The sequence below is a fragment of the Falco punctatus genome (assembly GCF_963210335.1).
Source record: "Falco punctatus genome assembly, chromosome: 2".
NCBI classification, from domain to species: Eukaryota; Metazoa; Chordata; class Aves; order Falconiformes; family Falconidae; genus Falco; species Falco punctatus.
In genome coordinates this window covers 16,078,482-16,099,429 of record NC_137581.1, presented here as the reverse complement: position 1 = coordinate 16,099,429, position 20,948 = coordinate 16,078,482, and the positions used below count along the sequence as shown (strand labels likewise).

General features: G+C 36.0%; 1 protein-coding gene across 1 annotated transcript in view; it reads right to left on the bottom strand.

Moving 5' to 3' along the window:
- The window catches only part of DYNC2H1 (dynein cytoplasmic 2 heavy chain 1), a 176,376-nt gene that overhangs the window by 67,055 nt on the left and 88,373 nt on the right, over positions 1-20,948 (bottom strand). Inside the window, exons 72-79 of the mRNA XM_080376468.1 lie at positions 17,989-18,039; positions 15,791-15,868; positions 14,504-14,635; positions 12,501-12,573; positions 10,073-10,233; positions 5,326-5,451; positions 1,942-2,052; positions 370-525 (exon numbers count right to left, since the gene is read on the bottom strand). Of these exons, the coding sequence (XP_080232594.1) occupies positions 370-525; positions 1,942-2,052; positions 5,326-5,451; positions 10,073-10,233; positions 12,501-12,573; positions 14,504-14,635; positions 15,791-15,868; positions 17,989-18,039 (888 nt within the window). The remainder of the gene's footprint in view (positions 1-369; positions 526-1,941; positions 2,053-5,325; positions 5,452-10,072; positions 10,234-12,500; positions 12,574-14,503; positions 14,636-15,790; positions 15,869-17,988; positions 18,040-20,948) is intronic.

Genomic DNA, 20,948 nt, shown 5'->3' with positions numbered 1-20,948 from the left:
ACCAAAATGTCTCTTTTCTCATATCTTCCATTCAATCATGTACGTTTCCAGACTATTCTTTCCTGTTCCAAACAAACTGGATTCACAGAATCTTTTCCATGGGACCTCACTCTTGCATCAGTATCAGTTAGGACACAAATCACAACATAATCCCATGTAGGCAGTAGCAGTTTTCAGAGGGACAGAATTTAGGGCACCAAGATCTTATTTTGCAATTAATTCAGAGACAATAATGAAAGCAGGCACTAGAAGTATACAAATTTTCTCACCTCTGAACATGACCCAACACATACCTGACGAAAAATACTTCCAAATATAAAACCTAAGAAATGGGGTAAATTTTAAAAAAGGTAGCAAAAAATTTATTACCTGAGGAATATAATTTCTTCTTTCTTGGCATATAGCGTGAAACCATGCTAAACAAAAGAGAGAATGTGCTCGAGACAAGTTTCCCTTTTTATTAATTTGCTCTGGTGTCCAGGATTCATAGGTTCGCAAGAGATTCTTTTTGAGGCCTGGAGGTGCCTGCATTGGAAGGAAAAAACACTGTTCTAAACAGAAAACTCAATACTTTTACGTACAGCTTTCTTAAATTCTAACTTACAATTTTTAAGTTAATGATATGACAAACAGTACTTCATAGAATTTAAGGAGAAAAAAAATCTGCTTGTAATAAATGGCCTAACAACAGAATGATATTATACTGAAAATAACTTAAACATACTGAAGGAAATTGTAACCAGGACTAACTGACAGGACTAACTACAGAAGAAGAACTTAGTAAAAGAACGTATCAAAATATGTAAGCAAAAAAGTAAATTCAATGTATTCAAGAACAAGAACCTTTCTTCTGATTTTACAAGCTCAACTACCAATTATCATTTCTTTGATAAGAGCCAACTGACCTTATGTCATCACTGCACTCTATTAGCTAGCATATAAATATGGTATATATGAACAATAATATGCCAGTTCCCTGATCTAGTGGTAGAAATGTGACAATCCTACACAGTGTTGCAGTTTCTGTACCATTGAAAACCTCAGTATAAGCAAGAAGGTACCTCAGAAGTTTAAAAACAGCTGCAGTCAATATAGAAGTGTAACAATTTTGGCTTCTTGAAAGTCAGAAATTACCAACGTTGGACTATAAAAGGTCAAAGCTTCTTGGTTTAGCTGTAGGCAAAATCTTCATGCTCCATAACCAATGGAAGAGTTAGTAGCACTCCTGTTCATGATTTCCATAATGAATATTAATGCATATGGATATTAATGGTTAGAGCACTTTTCAACAAGTTGGAAGAGCATGGTCACACCTATTCCTTAGGCTGAGCCATTTTGAAAGCAAGGCTCTCAATTTCTAGTAAAGGCCTTTAACAGTATGTTCTGATGTATGGGAGAAGACACATTTTTGTTGAAAGGGCCCAGTGAATATAAAGGTAGGGGAGTAGGCAGGGGGGTGGTGTGTGTGTGTAAAAGGAAAGAAAGTGTGATTCTGTGATATTCAGATGAAGATATTCATCAAGAAAGGGGAAATCCTTGGTTTTCATCCATGTTCCAGTACCTGTGTAGGTTTTTGCTTTTAAGAAAAGCTGAGTTAAGGCATAAAAGAATTTGGAGCACAAAACAGAAGAAACACTTCCCCCAGGTAAATTTATTTTCAGTTCAGACTTGTAACTGGAAAAAAATCTGCAAATAAGTTTTACAAATCTCCCCTTTAAATCACAGCTTCTGTAGATATCCACATAAAAATAAAAATGGTCATCAAAAAATCTTTCAAGATAAATAGCAATTTTTGTATTACTTCTAATTGAAATATAAGGCAAAACCAGTTATGTAAACAATCCATCATTACCCAAATATTCTATCTAAACATATAGTTTACTATACATACAAGTTCATTCATTGTAAACATATAATAAAAGCTATCCAAACAAATCTTACCTCATAAGTGATTTTCAGACTTGATTGAAGCAAAATGGGAGTAAATTTGGGATGAACTTCAGTAGTAAGCCAAAGGCGAAAGTTTGGTTGAGGCTGTAACGCATTCAGTTCCTATTAAAGACATGTCATATAGTGAAGTAGTTTTGGGTTGTTTGTTTTTTTTAAATACAGAACAGTATTTACAAAATTATAATATCCTAAATTAGAAAGTTAGGATTGTCAAAAATTTCTTCAGTAGTTTTTTTACCAGTAAGGTTATTCAAAAGGCTATATAGTTCAAGACATGTTGTCTCCACACATTCTATATGGTCACTGTGCTCAAGTTCAAAGTTCACCCTAGCTGTGTCAAAATATTTGCACCTCAGCCCCAGATCCTAAATTCAAAACAGAAAAATATATAGCAGTTCTTTACATTAAGTAAAAAAAAAAAAAAAAAACCAACAATGAAAAAAACCCTGAAAAGGCTACATCTCAAAAAAATGAAGGCTTGGAATGTGGGCTGCATATCAACGTCAGATCTCAATGACTTTCAACTGTATACCTATATTAATTTCTTCAAGTGTTTGTTGTATGCACATTTCATGTACCATGATTCCTAAAAAAAATCAAGATAGGAAAAAGGAGTTCTAAGAAAATATGCTGTATCAAATTATAAAGGCTTCACAAAAAATATGTAATTACTGAATGTAAGAAAACATATTGCTGGTTCTTTATGTGCATCTGAAACAGACATATTTTCCACTGAAGATACAAAAGTTCTTTGAACATTGACTTGAAAACGATGTCAACAGTTTTGTGTATGTGTCTTGGAAGAAACATAGAGCTCAAAAATTTCTTAACAGATTTTCTCACAAACCTTTCATTTTGATAATCTCTAAAACATAGTAATTTTGTTTTCAGTGGTTTTAGTGAAGAAGAAAATTCTGTCAACCCATTAATTGTTCTGCTCTTTAGGCAAAATGACAGCTGTATCTGGTACCTAGGATCACAGAACACAGAGGTTGGAAGGAACCTCTGGAGACTGTCCAGTCCAACTCTGGTCAAAGCTACAGCAGGTTGCCCACAACTGTATCTAGTCAGGTTTTCAGCATCTCCAAAGATGGAGACTCTACAGCCTCTCTGGACAACTTGTTCCAGCATTTGATCATCCTCAGAGTAAAAAAAGTTTTGCCTTATGTTTAAATGGCATTTTCTGTATTTGAATTTCTGCCCATGGCCTCTTGTCCTGTCACAGGACACCACTGAGAAGAGCCTGGCTCTGTCTCCCTTACACCTTTCTATCTGCTGACACACAATGATAAGATAGCCCTAAGCCTCCTCTTCCCCTGGCTGAACAGTGCCTGTTCTCTCATGCTCTTGTTATGTCAGATGCTCCAGTCCCCTCATCACCTCTGTGGCCCTTTACTGGACTGGCTCCAGCATGCCCGTCTCTCTTGTACTGGGTAGCCCAGCAGACACAGCACTCTAGATGTGTCTTACCAGGGCTGACCAGAGAAGGATCACCTCCCTTGACCTGCTGGCAATGCTCTGCCTAAAGCAGCCCAGGAGGCTGGTGGCCACCTTTGCTGCAAGGGCACAGCTGTCTTCATACTCAGCTTCTTACCCACCAGGACTCCCAGTTTTTTTCTGCCAAGCTGTTTTTCAGTTATTTAGCTCCCAGACTGTCTGGTTGCCCGGAGTTATGTCTTTCCATGGGAAGCACTTGGTATTCCCTTAGCTGAACTTCATGAGGATCTTGTCAGCCTACTTCTCCAGCCTATCAAAGCCCTTCTGAATGAAAGCACACCAATCTGTTGTACCAATCATTTCTCCCAGGTTTGTATCATCTGTACTTGCTGAGGATGCATGCTGTCCCATTATTCGCATAATTAATTAAGATGCTAAACAATGTTGGCCACAGTATCAATGCTTAGAGCACACCACTGATGACGGGCCTCCAGCTGGATTTTTTGCCACTGACAAAACCCCTTTGAGACATACAGTTACACCAGTTTTCAATCTACTTCACTGTGGTACAATCATGTCTGTATTTCATCATTTTGTCTATGAGGATGTTACGGGAGACAAACTAAGACATAAAAATGATCCACAGCCTTGGAGATTTAACTAAAAATAACAAAAGAATTTACACGCTGGTTCAAGCTCAATCACCTACAGCATGCATGCTCTGATACATCGTGTTTGGCTAGAATACAGCTAAGGGCAGTCAGCTGAAAGATGATACCTTCACATCTTACTATTGGTAAAGTTCACATTGACCAGAAGGCATATTTCATCTTCTCAAATGGAAAGACTGTGAGAACTAAATGTATATACCTGGATGGAATTGAGTTGTAACTATGCAGGTCTCTCTTAAGAGGATGTTCAAACATATGAACTGTATAGCCTCACACTGGCTAATGGTATGCTAAACAGACAAGGGGATGTGCTGAGTCAAACATCAGCAAATTTCAGTCTCTACTAAGCTCAGCAGAAGTTTAGCACATTCAGTATTATGTTCTTGTGGAAACAATAAGAAACTTCTGATACATATCAACATTTTAATATTTGCAAGATCTGGAAATTGATAATTGGTATGAGGCTTACAAACACTTCTTTACAGTTCGTTACGACATTCAGAGTAGATGACACATGTCAATGTTATCTCTTTTTGCCTCTCCATTTTTTCAAAATGGTTTAGCAGAATGTTAAAGGTACTTAAATGCCACATAGTCATTACCAGACAGAAGACAGACTGCAAGCTTATGTGCATGGAGTATAGTTTATGAACAATCCCTCAATCATTAGAAACTGGAAAATTAAGACTGTAGTAACTGTTTATAGGAATTCCCCACCTTTTTTATTTTTTAGTTTGTTTGTTTTATGGATTTCAGAGTGATATACCTGTAAAGGCACTTTGATTTAGTTAGCAAGTTAACGATTTTACATGCTGTAAGTGCATTTCTATAAAACATCAGACATTTAATTTCAAATTAGCAAAAACCTCTTAGTGACTCAGACACAAGTTACACTTATCAAAAAAGAACTACTAAAAAGAAAGTCCTAGAACTAAAACAAAAAAAGAACAAATTTAAGCATATATAGATGCAGAGTTCAGCAAACATGGGCACTATCCCATAAAGTATCAGAAATCCTAATGGGAACATTGGTTCACTCATTTTTCAGAAATACTCTACACTTCATGAAAATTAAACTGCTCACACAAAGGAAGGAGCTGCTTAGGTATGAAGCATTTCACCTTATTCATGACTGAGAAACCCGCAGAAGTTCATTTTTAAATTACTGGAATTTTAAACATCACCATGGAAAAGCCTGAAATGCTTCAGAAATGGTGCATGCTAATTTTTTCAGGTTTCCAATACATTCTTCTCTAGTCACCCTCACCTTTTCCAATACAGGAAGCCAAGATGTAACAAGATGCAGGTTCTTTAAACACAGCCATTCTCCATTGTGTGCACATTCTTTTAAAGTTTGAATAGCCAGGTCAGCTTGGCCTTGGCCCATTGCAATCTGAAATGACAGACACAGTTGTATCACAAACTTATCATACCTCATTTAACAGTATAATACAAAATTGTTATTTCCAAGTTAGAGCACATATGTAGAAAAGAAGGTGTGCTAAAAGTAACCAGAATTTTCTCTAATGTGATAGGCTACTAAAGTAGGGGGAAAATTAAGGAAAACTTAGTTTTTTCTTTGCAACCTAACCAGTCTGTTAAGAAACAACATTACCTAGTCTTTTTTATGGAAAAAACATGAATCACATGGTGACAGTGATGGTACTCCCTTAGAACTCAAAAAGTAATTTCAGTATCAGTCACTAAACTGTATTACTGCAGAACTGCTGATACAACAAAAACAAGAGATAAATGAGAACAAAGTTTATTTTGACTGCAAGTTAGGAGTACTTCCTTTGAACAGAAACACTCAATTTCATACTAAGATGAGTGAAAAACTAAGGCTGCTCTTTTTCCAACTGGGAAATACGAATAGCTTAACCAACAGACTTTTCTTCATTTTTTTTATAGTACCATATTGCTGCTAAAATAAACTTGGATCTTCAAATGGATCCAAACCCACAAAGATCCAAAACTGGATTTTCAGACAAATTAGTGAAAACTGAAAATAAAGGACTTGTTCTGTGGCACAATTCCTGCAATACAGACTACCTGTAGAGTACATTCACCTTAGTTCTCCCTTAGAAACTCATTGGAAGCTGTATGTAACAAAAAACCCTGAACCAAACAAGTTGAAAAGAAAGTGGTTTGAGTCCACCAGAAAAGTCTGGTCTTGGCATTACTGCTACAGCAAAATAAAATATTGTGATTATTATGACTTCATCAACTATCCCCCAAGAGGAAATCCATCCTGGTTTTTTTATCCTAAAACTGTACTGAATCAAAGAAACTTGGGCCCTTAGCTTTATATGATGATACAAAGATATCATCTGCCTAAATAAAATTGAGCATATCATCTTGAAATTACTTAAAACAGCAAAAAGAAGATAACTGAAAGTCACCAGACAATATGGTAGTACACTGCACAAATTTAGTGGTCAGTACTTTATCCCATATGAGAAATAATTCAACAATGAAGCAAAATTTGACCTATGTTCTCTTCAAATTACGTAAGAAAGTGCAGGGAAAAAATAACAACTAAGTATTCTCATTAGTAGGACAATTTTCAGTTGATTCAGCTTTGAGTAGCACTCCTTAATCAAATACCATGTCATGTTACATTTTAAAAGTCCAACTTTTAAAGGATATTTTAGATAAACACAAAAAGCCATGTGGAAGAGTAGGAAATATGCATTCTGAAACGTTCCCAGCTAGATAAACTGGCAGTAGGATTTAAATCTTCACAATTTGATAGGAAAAATATACTACATCAGTGCACGTTCCAGGAAAGGAACAATTTCAAGGACTATTTAAAAGCAACATTAAACTTGACATTTTCCATTTCTGTGCTAACCAGTGATCACCTAGGCAATAACTCCCCTCCCCTGAATGTTTGAAATGACAAAGGAAATAATGTTTTACAGAGAGATACAAAGCGTACTGGTACTGTGTATTAGGAATATTAGGAAATCACTTGTTTCATAGAACAATTTGAGTTGGAATGGATCCTGGAAAGTCTCTAGTCCCATCTCCTGCTCAAAGTAGGGTCAGCTGTGAAAGATCAGACTACGAGCTGAGGGCTTTGTCCAGTGGACTCTTGAGAACCACCAAGGATGGAGACTGCACTGGGAAATCTGACTGTTCTCATGGTAAAAAAGTTCCTCCTTACATCCAGTCATAACTTATCCTGTTACCATTTATACCCATTGCTTCTTTCCACCATGCCTGACTGCAAAGAGTCTGGGTCCATTTTCTCAATGACCTTCTTGTAGGTCCTGTTATTAGGTCATCACCTATAATAATTATTATATTGGCTGTTATTAGGTCATCACAAAGACTTCTCTGCTGACAGGGCACAAGGTTGACTCATGCCGTTTGTCATCTACAGAAACCCTCCAGTCCTTTTCAGCAGAGGTTCTCCCCAGACAGTCAATCTATGGCCTGCATCATTGCAAGGGTTTCTCCTTTCACAGGGAGAGGACTTCACATTTCTTGAATTATATAAGGTTCCTGTCGGCCAAGGAAAGCCAAGGACAGTTGCAAGCCCACTGCTTGGCGGGGCATGGCATATAATGACAAAACACATGGAAAAGGCTGAGGTACTCAATGCCCTTTCAGTCTGAGGTTTCACTGCTAAGGCTTATTCTCAGGCCTCCCAGGTCTCATACACCTACAAGCAGGAGTGAAGCAATACCCACAGTAGAGACAGAGATTTAGGAATCACTCAACACACTTAGAAATAAAAAAGTCCACAGGACAAGATGGGATGCATCCAAGAATGCTGGGGGATCAGCTAACGTCACTCCCTGCTCTCATCTTCAAAAGGTTATGTTGATGTGGGGTGTTTACTCATAGAAAAGGAAAATGTCACATCTATCTTCAAGAAGGACAAGGAGAAAGATCTCGTTGATTACAGGCTAGTCAGCCTCCACTCAGTCCCTGCAAAAGTTATGGAGCAAGCACTCTTAGAAGCCATTTTTAAACACATGAAGAACACAGAGGTGGTAAAGAGTAGCCAATACAGATTTGCCAATGGCAACTCATGCCTGATTGACTTCATTGCTTTCTATGATAAGGTGACTGCCACTGTGGACAAGGACATGCCAGTGAATACTGTATTCCTTGACTTTAGTAGAGCTTTTGACAGTCTCCCATATCCTCTTTATCACCGAATCAGAGACATATGGGCCGGAGAAGTGTAAAATAAGTTATGCAGAAAAATGGCGGGACTGCTGGGCTCACAGGATGGTCATTGGTGCAAAGTCCAGCTGGCAGCCAGTAACTAGCAGTATCCCTCAGAGATCAGTACCAGGACAAATACTGTTTAATATCTTCATCAGTGACATGGGTAATGTGACTGAGGGCACTCTCAGCAAGCTAATGGATAACACCAAAGAGGTGTAAGAAGGGTGAGCAATCCATATGCTGGAAGTCAGGGTTACTACTCAGACCTGAACAATCTAGAGAAACAGGCTGGCAGTTCATGAAGTTCAACAAGGTAAATGCAAAGTCCTGCAGCTGGAATGGAATTATCCCATGCAATAGTAGAAGCTAGGGTCTGCCTAGAAGCAGCTTTGGGGAAAAGGAAACCTTAGTGGACTAGCTGGATATGAGTCAACAATGAGGCCTTGCAACAAAGGCCAATCCCATAACGGACTGTATTAGTAAAAACATTCAGCAAGTCCAGGGAAGTGATCCTTTCCCTCTCTTTGGAACTTGCAAGACCACATCTGGAGTACTGTGTCCAGTTTTGGGCTCCCCAGTACAAGACAGACGCGGTCATATTGAAGTAACTAACTCCAGAGCAGACCACCAACATGATCAGGGCACGCTTAGCAGGTTTTGTTTAGCCAAGCAATCAGGAGACCTTCTTGCTGTCTACAACTAACTTACTGAAGACTGCACAGAAGATAGAGCCAGACTCTTTCAGAGGCACGTGGTAATAGGACATGAGTCAATGCAAACAAGCTGGAACATGGGAAATACTGATGTGATATTAGGAAAAACATTCTCCTGTGAGAGCTGTCAAATACTGGAACAAGTTGCCCAGAGATATTGTGGGATGATCCCCACCCTTGGAGGAAGGATCTCCCTGCTCTGAGCACAGAATTGAGACAGATGATATCCAGAAGTCCTTTCCAACCTAGGTTATTCTATGAATTTAACAGCTACAGTAAATTCCTTCTTAGAAAAAGAAAATTTGTTTTCAACACCTCTGCATAGATCTAATTTTGAAACAGACATAGAAAATATAAAGTGATCTCTTAGCACTACAATTCTTGATTAAAGTGACTTATTTTCACCCAGTTCAGTTTTGTGTCAAATGCAAAACTGGGAACAAGCTGTATACCATGACAAAAAACAATTGTTATATTGGCTGGGCAAATATTTTTAATGTTGCATGCCTATTCCTGAAATCTGAGAGCCTTCCTGCATGGTTGATCTTAAACACTTTTAAAAAGACTTGAAATATAACAGTTCTGTTCAAGGACTCCCATCAGCAATTAATTGGTTAACACTTACTTGTAAAACTTCTCAAACTATCTTACAGAATTTCACGAAATACCGAAGTGTTCACAAACACTGAACATCTGATTTTATGTTTTCTGTTGAATAAAGAAATATGCAAGTCCTACAAGCAGAGAAAATTATGCAGTCTAGTTGTTGGTGGGTTTTGTTCATATTTCAATTACTCCACACTAAAACTGATAATGTTTCAGCATGTATGACAATTCTTAGTCTCTTTTGTTCTCCTCCATCTACTCATTTTTCCTTTCTCCAAGTTGGAGGAATACCTCTCATGCTGATTCTACTTCTGTGAGGATCGTTGCGTCTCTCCAACCCATTTTGCCAATGATATCGGAAGTTCATGGCAAGATAGGTGGGAACAACAAACACATAGACACCCATGCTTTCACATACTAACTTCATTAAAAACCAAGGTACAACAGATATTACTTCTGTAAAATTTTACACATTGTGGTTTTTAATCATTATGCTTATCTAAGACTGACCTGATGGTAGCACTCAGTATTTCTTTCAACACTGGCAAGTTCTTGCAACTCTTGAGAAGGATCGGCACCAGGAGAAATAATTATTAAGATGGGCTCAATTGCCAGAGTCTCTTTATACAGACGTTTCAAATGCAGAGGTGATGGAGATAATTCTTTTATTCCTAGAATTAGAATTATCATGGAAATAAAGTGATTACACAGGATGGAGTGCATCATTAAGCACTTTAGAAATCATCTGGCTGTCAAAGTTATGTTTAATGGAGATCATAAAACTGGTCCTATAAGAAAAAAATTCTTACAGTATGCAGGTAGAAGGCACCCTATATTGTTAAGAAAAAGACACAAGCATCAAAATGGCACCTGGCCTTCCAGCTTGGTGAATATAAACTGCAGTCTTTACAGTAAAGTCTTCAAGAAAACATACAAAAAGAGAAGAGCTGGAATATAAGAATATGAGAGAAGCTATATGCAGCCAGGACTATGTTTAGAGAACTGAAAAAAAGGAGTCCAGTGTTTTCAGGGTAAATAAATAAGCACTCATATTCCAGATAATAACTATGCAATCAGAGTGGGAATTCCTGACATACTTTTCTGCCTCCATGTTATATTCTGACAGAATTTCTTAAATCTTAACTATCTAAACTGACATCTGGACATGAGAAGAAAAAGCATATGTGAGAGCAAGTAACTTTTCAGAAAATGTCTGAAGTGGGAAAGGGAAAACAAAGGGGAAGACAGACAGACCTGACATATAAATACAAAGTTTGGCAGAGGGTGCAAACTTCACATTTTTCATAAACAGATGAAGCTTCCAGCAACTCAATGAACAACTTTTCACAGAACTTGTCTACTAAAGACAATGCAATTAAACCAATTTACAGCAGCTGGAACTTGAACTCAAAATGCTTGTTAAAATTCCTTTAGTTGGTGATCTGTACATAGAAAAACAATGTGCAAAAATAACCATAGATGTATTATTACCATTAACAATGCCAATAGAGAAAGCAGGAAATATTTTTATTATTATTATTTTGGCAAGCTTTTATTTTGGCTTAGATGCAATGTGACCATGAGAACTCTGATCTACTTTATAGAAAATGGTGTGTGAGAATAAAATACTTGCTTAGCCTGCACTGATATTCTTTCTGTGTATCTTTATTGCTTTTTTTAAGAATATGAAAATGTAGGTAATTAAAATTAAGCTTCCTTAAATACTACTTCTGATGTAGCCAGACTCAAAAACTAGGTTAAAGCAGATATGAAAAAAACCCAAAACAACTCAATGATCAATATGGAACGATTTGGAAGTATATTGTCAATATGATTTTTGCTAATATAGTGCATTTCAGTATAGCATGCAAAATAAAAAAACAAGCATGCTTCGGGTGCCCACAAAACACGTTTATAGAAAATTCTTATGAACTTTATCTTCAAAAGAAATTATTTTAATTTCCCTTCACCCATAAATTTAAAAATATATGTAAAAGATGAAAAAAGGAAAAAGCCATATCTGGATAGAACAGAAGTGGAAGGTTTTCTCGTAGGCTATTACAACTCTTTCGGAACTCTTTTTTTCTCACAGGAAAACAGCCAAAGGAGATTGGAAACTTAATAGTTCCCTTTTGAACTAAGTGAAACAGTTTGTTTAAGAAGTTTCAGAGCAAGGACCCTGAAAAAGACATGGCAGAAAAAAATATGAAAAAAAATATTCGTATAGGCATAAACCCTTTTATTAGTTGGAACGTGTTAGTCATGATTTATGACATGATCTCAAAATAAGATCTCACTGGTATGCACGAAAAAAATCTGTGGATGAAACTTTGCCTACAAATGGTGTCTATCTTCCTCAGTGAGGCTGTAGTTTCATTTACCAAAAAACCATTCCCTTGTAGAATGCTTCCAAGGAACTGGTATCAAGATAGACCTAGCCAATTACATAATACAGTGCGGTCTGGAAGACAGTAAGTAGTTAATCTTCTTTTTTAATCTCACTTCTGTCCCAACACTGTACCACATTAAAACAAAAAATTCTGCCTTGTCCCCACGTAATGCAGGGGTGACTATAGTGTCCACCCCAGTAAGGCACTCATCATTCACTATTCATCTTCCATACGCATATTGTCATTAACTGTTAAAAGCTTAAAGAAGGCTTTGGTGAGGTATATTCATCATTCACTATTCATCTTCCATACGCATATTGTCATTAACTGTTAAAAGCTTAAAGAAGGCTTTGGTGTGGTATATTGCAATATTAAGATTATTTGGAATTTTAAGTCCCAAACTTTGAATACAATAGACCTCAGAGAGAAAACAGACAGGCTAGAACAGGCAGACAATCACAGTATTGAAACACTCTAAAAGAGAAAACATAAAATCAAAAAACAAAACTTATTATTGTGTAGAAACACCTGGTAAAAAATTAACTTACCTAGGGTTTTACATGCAAAAAGAGCCAAGGCACTCTGTAGCCTGTCTGGTCGGACAGCCTGGACCACAAGTACCTTAAAATAAAACATATTCAGGGGAGATGAGTTTACAAAAGTATATTGTGACAATTTAAAAAGCAACGCTCTTCTAAGAAGGCTGAATTCTTTAAACTTCTTCTCAAAACAAAGTTATTTTCTCTAAAAATATAAAGCTATCTCATCATTCTCTTCCAAAATAATCTAATGTAATTGTTCTTTTGTAAGTAGCTCATCCTACTAATAGAATCAGAAGATAGATCTACATCTAATATCTATTTGTAAGCTGGAACATTTTCTACAATATTTTCAAAAAAAGGTAGCTACATGGGTAGCAAGAATGACAGAAAGCAAACAGTTTTATACTGGCCATCTAAATTCTATACCTGTATTTAGGCAGTAATGTCCTAACTGGAATACTGATGTTTCTGATTTCAGTGCAGTACTACAGCAAAATAATCAGTGATGAAAGAATTTCCTTTGTTTAAGCACATCTTTAGAGTTTTACATCTAACTTCTTTTTCTGAGGCATTCTGACTTTCAAAAATCCTATTTCTACAGATGCTTTTACTGTTCTTCAAAAGACTACAGAACATGAAGAGCTAATCAGTTCAGATACAAATTAAATTAGCAGTTCCCCGACCAGCTACCTCTTTGTCAGTTAACTTCTTGCAAGTGTTCACTGCAGGCAACTGCAGGCGACTAATTCAATTTCAGTAGAAAGGATTTGTTAAAATTGCCACCCCTTCTTCTACTCCCTTACTTGCTGACCTGCAAACCACAATACTGAACCTATCGCCACATTCTGGTTTCCAAGTCTGGAATATCTGGTTTTAGTTTTGGAGGAAAAATTGAACTTCATTAAATTTTTAGGAAAGCACTACTTTTTAAGCTTGGGATTAACTAAGTGCTACTGCACTATTTTTAAGTTTAACATACAGTTTGAAAGAAATGAAATTATGAGTGACATAAATGTAACCATGTAGTTTCAGTATGTTCCATCAACAGAAACATTCTTAATACTTTCTACACAAGGAACTAGATAATATGCTGATCATTCCAGATTTACTTTCCTAGAAAAGCAGAATTTTTGACAACCCATTGCACACTTAAGAATTGCTCTTCTGCATTTCATCAAATCAAATATGACTCAGACAAATTTCTTTCCAAAATAGTTTGTTCCTAATTCCATGCATGCTATTTTAGAAATTCTCCTCCTCCACAAAAACTCCAAATAGAGAGCCCTTAAGTGCTAAATGGCATGGAATTACATTGTCTTGTACCCCATCCCTTCTTTGGACAGGCCTTCATTTTATCTGAAGTGACGTCAATGGAAAATCACTGCATCATTTGAACATAAGTGAAGTTCCATAATCACAAAAGGAATAACTTTTTTCTCTTCCAGAGGAGAAGGTTCCCTCGGTGGAGGAAGGAACTTCCCTCTCCAATAGTTCTGGCGAGTTCTTTAATCATCAGGCTTTCAGGAAGAGCAGTATTTCCTGACTAATATCCTAATAAACAGTGGCTGCTACCGCATTTTGTGGCTTTCAGTCAGATGTGTGAGTCTGCACATTTAACAATGAACTAAACCGATGATGCTCAACAAGCTGACAAATTCTGCAGTAACAAAGCAACCAAGAAAGAATTTTAATACTTATTCATAAAATTAAATCTGTGAATATTAATAAAAAGCTTGCTTCCTTACAGGGTATACTCAGTTGCAGCCAATACACCAATACAAAAAAGACAGATAAGAGAGAACTAAATAAGCATTACAGAAAAAATATAAAATAAATAAATATTAAAAAAAATATAAATCCTTAAACTAAATAGTTAAGCTGTAAGACAATGTAGATACTGTCACTGCTTATAAATCAACCAGGCCTGAAACCTATATTCTTCAGATATAAAACTCGTTTTCAATGCTGAACTCATAATTATTTAAAAGAATTTAATATGAAAAGATTACCTGCTGAAACAAGGAAATTCTTTTCACAATAGTAGATGGAAAGTCTTGTTCACACACAGAGCTCTGAGAAAAAGTGTGCCACAGACCTTCATCTTCAAAGCAAAGTGTCTGATACAGACCTGGGAGAGAAATCTATGAAGCAAATAGTGCATATTTAACTATAAAGAATAGCCATTTGGACATTGTGTAATTTATTTAGTTTCCAAATATCACTGTGACCCTAAACCTGTAAATATTTGTGCATATCACATAATTCAATTTTACCCTCAGAGTTAAAGAAGAAAGTGGTAGGTATTAAAAGTAACCATTTGTTTACCTATTCCCTGCAAATGCTAAGTCTGTATTTGCTCTATATTTTTTTTTTAAACTTCTAGGTTCTTCACTTTTAATTTTTTTCCTTTAATCATAACCAGGCTCTTTTTCTATCAGTACATGCTACTGATTCACCCAGTTACTCTCTGTTTGTTTGTTTAATCTCCTAACAATCATGCTTGCCACACCATTATTGCAATTGTTCGTGATTCTTGGTGAAGAGAAATGAAAAATAATGAACTCTGGATTCAGCAGCAAAAGTCCTTGCCAAAAGCTGGTCAAGGTCTTCCTTCTTGCTGCTGAGCTACATGCAGGAGAAGAGCCTAGGACAGAATTTCAAGGACTAGTATTTTCATTTTGTTCCCTTCAGGATCAGAGGGCTTCAACACTGATTCTTGCAAGGTAAACCAAACAAAGTCATTTTTGTTTTAGTTTGAAATTACTTGATCTGAGCAGTAACAAACTCTGAAACACCTTTAAAGATCCGCATGGAAATCTGGTAAGTAGAAAACTAGTTCCCCAGTTAACAGTTTATGGTTTTTAATACAATACGAAGCAGTTTGCAAAAGTCATTACATAGGAGATACTTGCAACTATTTAAATATTCTTTGCAATTTTTCCTCTATATATTTTTCTTTCTATAGAAATGGCAGTACCTTGGGCAAGCTTACAGTATTTTATAATCTCAGTAAGATGACATGTTCATTCACATGCACAGAAATTCATGTTAGATGGAGTAGAGAAGAAGAAATGAAAAGGCTCAGAAAAAAAAAAAAGAGATTAAGAAAAAAAAAAGTGGGTTTTTTTTTAAGTGAGTATATATTAAGGCATGGTTTCTGAAAGATAGAATAAACAATTTAAAATAACAAAATATTTCCATCTGACAAATACATATTTGAATATTCAAGTCCAAATTAGTATTTGCTAAAACGAAAGGCCTTTTAAGTTAAATTCAACCCGCCACATGACGCATACCTTCAAAGATGCTACTGCCCAGGCTTGGTCCTGTTCTATCCAAGAGGGAATCTGGTCACGAACACTTCTTTGTGAATCCTTATTGAAGCAAGTTACGTTAAACACATAAGTTATGCAAACTTTTTTTTGCAAACACTATAGTCGCTTATAAGACTGTGAAACCCATGTTCTTAATAAAAATAGCATTCACAACAGCAATCTTTCTGTGGTCTTTTGATAAGTTCATAAATGGCATAACAAAAGCTACCAATGATTTAAATCCGAGATATACTGTTCACATTAACATTTGCTTAACAACCTGAGCCTGAGAATACTTTATCTTTTAGAGTATCTGTACAAGATACTCAACTCTTAGGTAGTTTCCTTTTTTATTAAAAACAAATGACCCAAATGACTGGCTATCTGCATATGCACTTTGAGCAACTGACTTCAAAAAGTAACTCCACTGCACATATTTGTAGTCATGAAGACGACAGTTCTTCACACCAAAGTCAAATCTGTGGTAATTCATAAGCAAAGCATTGCTTCTGGACGTCTCTGTACTGGTAAAGTTTGACCACAGTTCTATTTTTCTGCTCCTTCAATGCTGGAGATGGAGGAAATTCTAAGGATGAACAACATAGCTTAAGCTCCAGTAGAATCTCTGTATTCACTGTATCATTTTTATAAAAAAATCTTACAGTACCCATTAACCAGTCTGATAATCTTTGTATGGAAATGTACTTGGATCTCTCAACCACTGAACAACTTCAAGAGTAATCTTAAATGTTCAGTAGAAAAAAGGAAAGCTTTCTTGTGAAAGGATGTCTCAGCCATGAGTTATGAAGTTTGAGAAAGAACAAAAGTAGGAAACCTGGAAGCAATTCCAAAAAATAGGAATAAACTTGAGATGGGTCTGCAATATACATTCCAGTTAGAAATGGGGTTGAATCACATATGTCCACAATATTTCCAAAATTTATGGTTGTGTGTTAGGTGAGGTAGAGGTAGGACTGGTGTTAAATTCCATTCTACACTCAGATCTCACATAGCTTGAAATGGCCTACAGCAAGAAAATACTTAACGATCACCAAGTTCACTAACATTTAATTGAATTACAAAGACTCCACAAAGGTGAAGAGGGGACTTCTATATTCACACTGAATTGCAAAACACCATAGAGTCAGCTAAGGGCTACAGAAAGGGAGAATTTAAGGATCTTTTAAGCAAACGACTGCCTAAGTAAGAAAATTATTGTGTTTTTTTAAGTGACTTGCCACTTCCGGCAGCATGCATGTGAACATGGTGTCATGGATATTCTAAAAACAAGGTACTCACACTGTTCCTTGTCTTGTACCACGGGGTGTATGAGATACCTTGATAGATATCTAAACAAGGCTAAAGGTTTAAAGTAATTCTGAATGATGAAAACTGCAGCTAAGCCTGATGGAAATAAGCTAGCCTGACACTGAATGAAGGAGGAGATTAGCAAAAGAATAGGCAAAGACTGAGCTCATGATTCCTGATCAGGCTCGTGTTTCCTAAAAGCGCCTTTCAAATCCTTTGTCAAAATATTTGGTTCAAAGAGGAGCTATAATGGGTAAGACTACAGAAATCTTAGCTTTCTCTAACTTTTTTTACCAGAAGTTTATTTTCAAAGCATACAGATTCAACAGAATGGAGGGACACTTGGTAAACTACAGCATGATTGGTCAAAAATACAACTGAAGCTTTTTAAGCTAGCTCTGTCTCCTAGGAAAATATAACAATACATCTCCAGATGTAGAGCTCTGAGGCTGGGGAAAAAAGCATGTCAAAGTTAGCAAAGTGTGTGGACAATCCCATCAATCCATACAAAAAGCACAACTCATATATGATACCAGGAGAGAAAGATACTCAGAAACACTGATTTTAGTTGCAGAAGAAGGCTTAAAACCTCCTCAAACATACCATTGAAAACACAAATTGTAATCCTGGTAATAGAAACAGGAAGAAAAAAAAGCAAGAAAGGCAAAAAGCTATGCAAATTAGAAAATGAGTGGGTACATTCAAAAAGCTCAAAAAAATTTAATGTTTTTATATTACTACAAGAGAAGGTTTTTTGTTCCTTTAAGGTATGTATACAATTAATTAAACAATATAGTCAGAATAAAACTTTCACTTTTCAGGATTTATCTAAATGTTTCTTATTTCAAAATACACACATAAACGTAACTTACTGATTTTCTTATGGTATCTCCAATCATCACCCCTGTAAAAGTCTCCCATTCCTAAGGGGAATAAATGAACAACTTGCATAAGTCACATGACATCTTTAAGAATGAAGACTAATATGTAGTAGCATGTGGGCAAAGCAGGAACAAATTAAAGCCTAGATTCTGAAAGAGTTATAAGACATTTTTAAAACTCTAGGTAACACTACCAGTATACAATTCCTTTTGTTGAATCCAATCTAAATGACTGCAGTGTTTTATAAGAAGAAGAAACAAAAGCAGAAGCCCTATCCTTTCTTAGCACCCACAGCTCCCACCCAGATTGCCCAACTATAAGCCAGCAAGAAGTAATGTGCGTGGCTGGCAAGGACACACGTACTGCCTGATAGGGCACCAGCAGCCCACATAGAACAGGTAACTACAGAATCCATGTGTTGATAGTGTTTCATGTTATAGTATCCAACAGGTGCAATTATTAGAACAGGAGGAATACTTGATATAATAGATTGCTATTAGGAATACTTTGGTTGCATTAAGAAAGGGAAATTTAAGTTGCATTTATGTATGATTAAATCTTTTAGACTTGGTATTTATATCCAGGAAGATATCTTTTAATCATTTTAAGACAAATTAGGTAAGTATTTAAAAGCATACTAGAAATGGCATAAATCTGTATTTGAATGTGGTAAAAAATACACTAAAAAGTCTTCGTAAGTGTTTAAATTTAACATAATCAGTATCTGTAGTTCTAATATAAACATTATTATTATTATTAAAGAGAACAGTAACATTCCAAATGAAAAAGTCAATCAATTAGTACTACTCTGATATAGACCACAGCATAGCTTTTTGCTCCCATCTAGCTAAGTCCTGAAACCACTGTCTCTTTCAATTACAAACTGATGCTCCTCTCCCAATTGCAAAGAAAATGCTCATGCACAGAATAATATACATGAAGGCTTCTCAGTTTTTAAACTAGAAATCATGTAATATTGTTGTGAAGAAAAGCAGAAGTACCATATGTAGAGACATGTAAAATTATTCAGTAAAATCTATATGTATTGATTCAGAAAGAGAATGTCTCTACTAAGAGCCAAGGTATTCGATAGTGTAATGTTGAAGTTCTACTATAAATTTTTCATCACTACGCAAAAAATTTCCAAGTGCAGAAGGTTGAAATCTGGGGACGGGGACTGAGAATACTAAATTCTCTAGCAGCATAAGTAACTTCTAGCCTCATCAGATTAAAAGCTTTAAAAGAAATAACTTTAAAAGAAAAAACACTTCAGCTTCATTTTCCCCAATAAATATTTTGTACAAGCACTCTTTTCTTAACAATTTAATTAAAATAACTTCTACCTTTCAGAGAAGTAAGAAAATTATTGATATTGTTTGCCTGTTTTAATTCTAGAGTACACAGATATCGCAGGAAAGTGCATTATATTTAACCTAGATTAAGCTGGTTAAGAGCTCCAATAGCTGACAGAAATGCATGCTAAACAATAGGAACCAACACATAAAGCGGTACTTAAAAAAAACTTTAGAAGCCTAGACAGACAGGCTTTAATTTAGTCAGAAAACTATTTGCAAGTTGCTGCCTTCACCACTTTATAAACACAAAGACTAGAAATATGTTTTCAGAAGCTGAAAAGAAATAATAAAGATGAATTAGGGAGGTTCTAATAATGAAGAGTAGCCAGGGTATGCCTCTACCAACATGATTAATTTCAGTTATTTTTATTAGGCAGCTTCATTGCTGAAAGACTGTGGGGTTTCACTTGGTCAATTCCATATGTTTGCAATAAAACTGCATTGCATTCATGACATCAAGAAGTTTCAACCAACCTTTCTCAAACCTTGTACCTTAAACCCACATCTTTCATATAATCAAGTTACACTATTTCCTTCAAATGTATTATCTGATTTTTACCTTTTACCCTATAATGGACTCTCCTCTAGTGAACTGACATCTACTATCACTTGATACTCCTTCTGGTCTCCAGCTTCTAGTACAGAAAGCCATATCTTAGTCTCCTCATTCCATGTAGGTATTTTAGATAATTAAATGTGTCTTGATTCCTGCTAATCAGCCATGTTGAAGCAATATTTAGTCAATAGTGCATATTGTTCTACTGCAGGCAGACATTAATTTCACTACAATATAGACAAGTACAACTTCAGCATCTACATCTCAGCCAGCTAGTCTAGTCTAGTCTACCTGTAAGGGCAATGGAAAGCAGTAATCGATTTTAGTGGTAAACTATATAACCTATTTTATAAAATTCATTTATGATCAAACTAATTACTACTTTGACAGATCTGGTTTTTTCCTGTTTCCTACAAGGACAGCCTAGGATAACCTGCTCAGATTAATTTTAACAGGTGTCTAAATTTTAGTTACCAATTCAATCACTACTGAAATTAGCATTTTACCAGAAAAGTGTAAATGAACTATGAAACTCCACATTGGGCAAACATCTAACACCCAGAGAGGAACATGCTATAACCGAGACATGTGCTGCCCTATGGAAATAAGGATTAGCAGTACTAAAGCTCTGCTGCATTTTTGTTAGGAATAGGTTAGCATCTAAACAAGAGGTAAATTCCCCATAAATTAGACATTTGCAGATTAGGCCTCGTTCAGACCACTGTCAAAAATAACACGACACCTCTCAATTTTTTGTGAATATATGAATAATGCAGCACTTGCCTGAAAACGGAATGGACAGCCATTTTTATTACGTTTGAACCTGTATCAGCTGCATGCCACTACACTATAAAAAATATAAACCATTTCAGGATGAGTTCATCATTCCTCTCAAAGACAGGCCATTATGGTGCAAAGAATCCAATACTTATGCGGCCGGAGAAAAACATACAAGGACACTCTTTATACAGTGCACTCTTGAAGACAGTGCTGCAAATAAGGACATTAATGATCAGTGGTCCAGGGATTTCTTAGACAC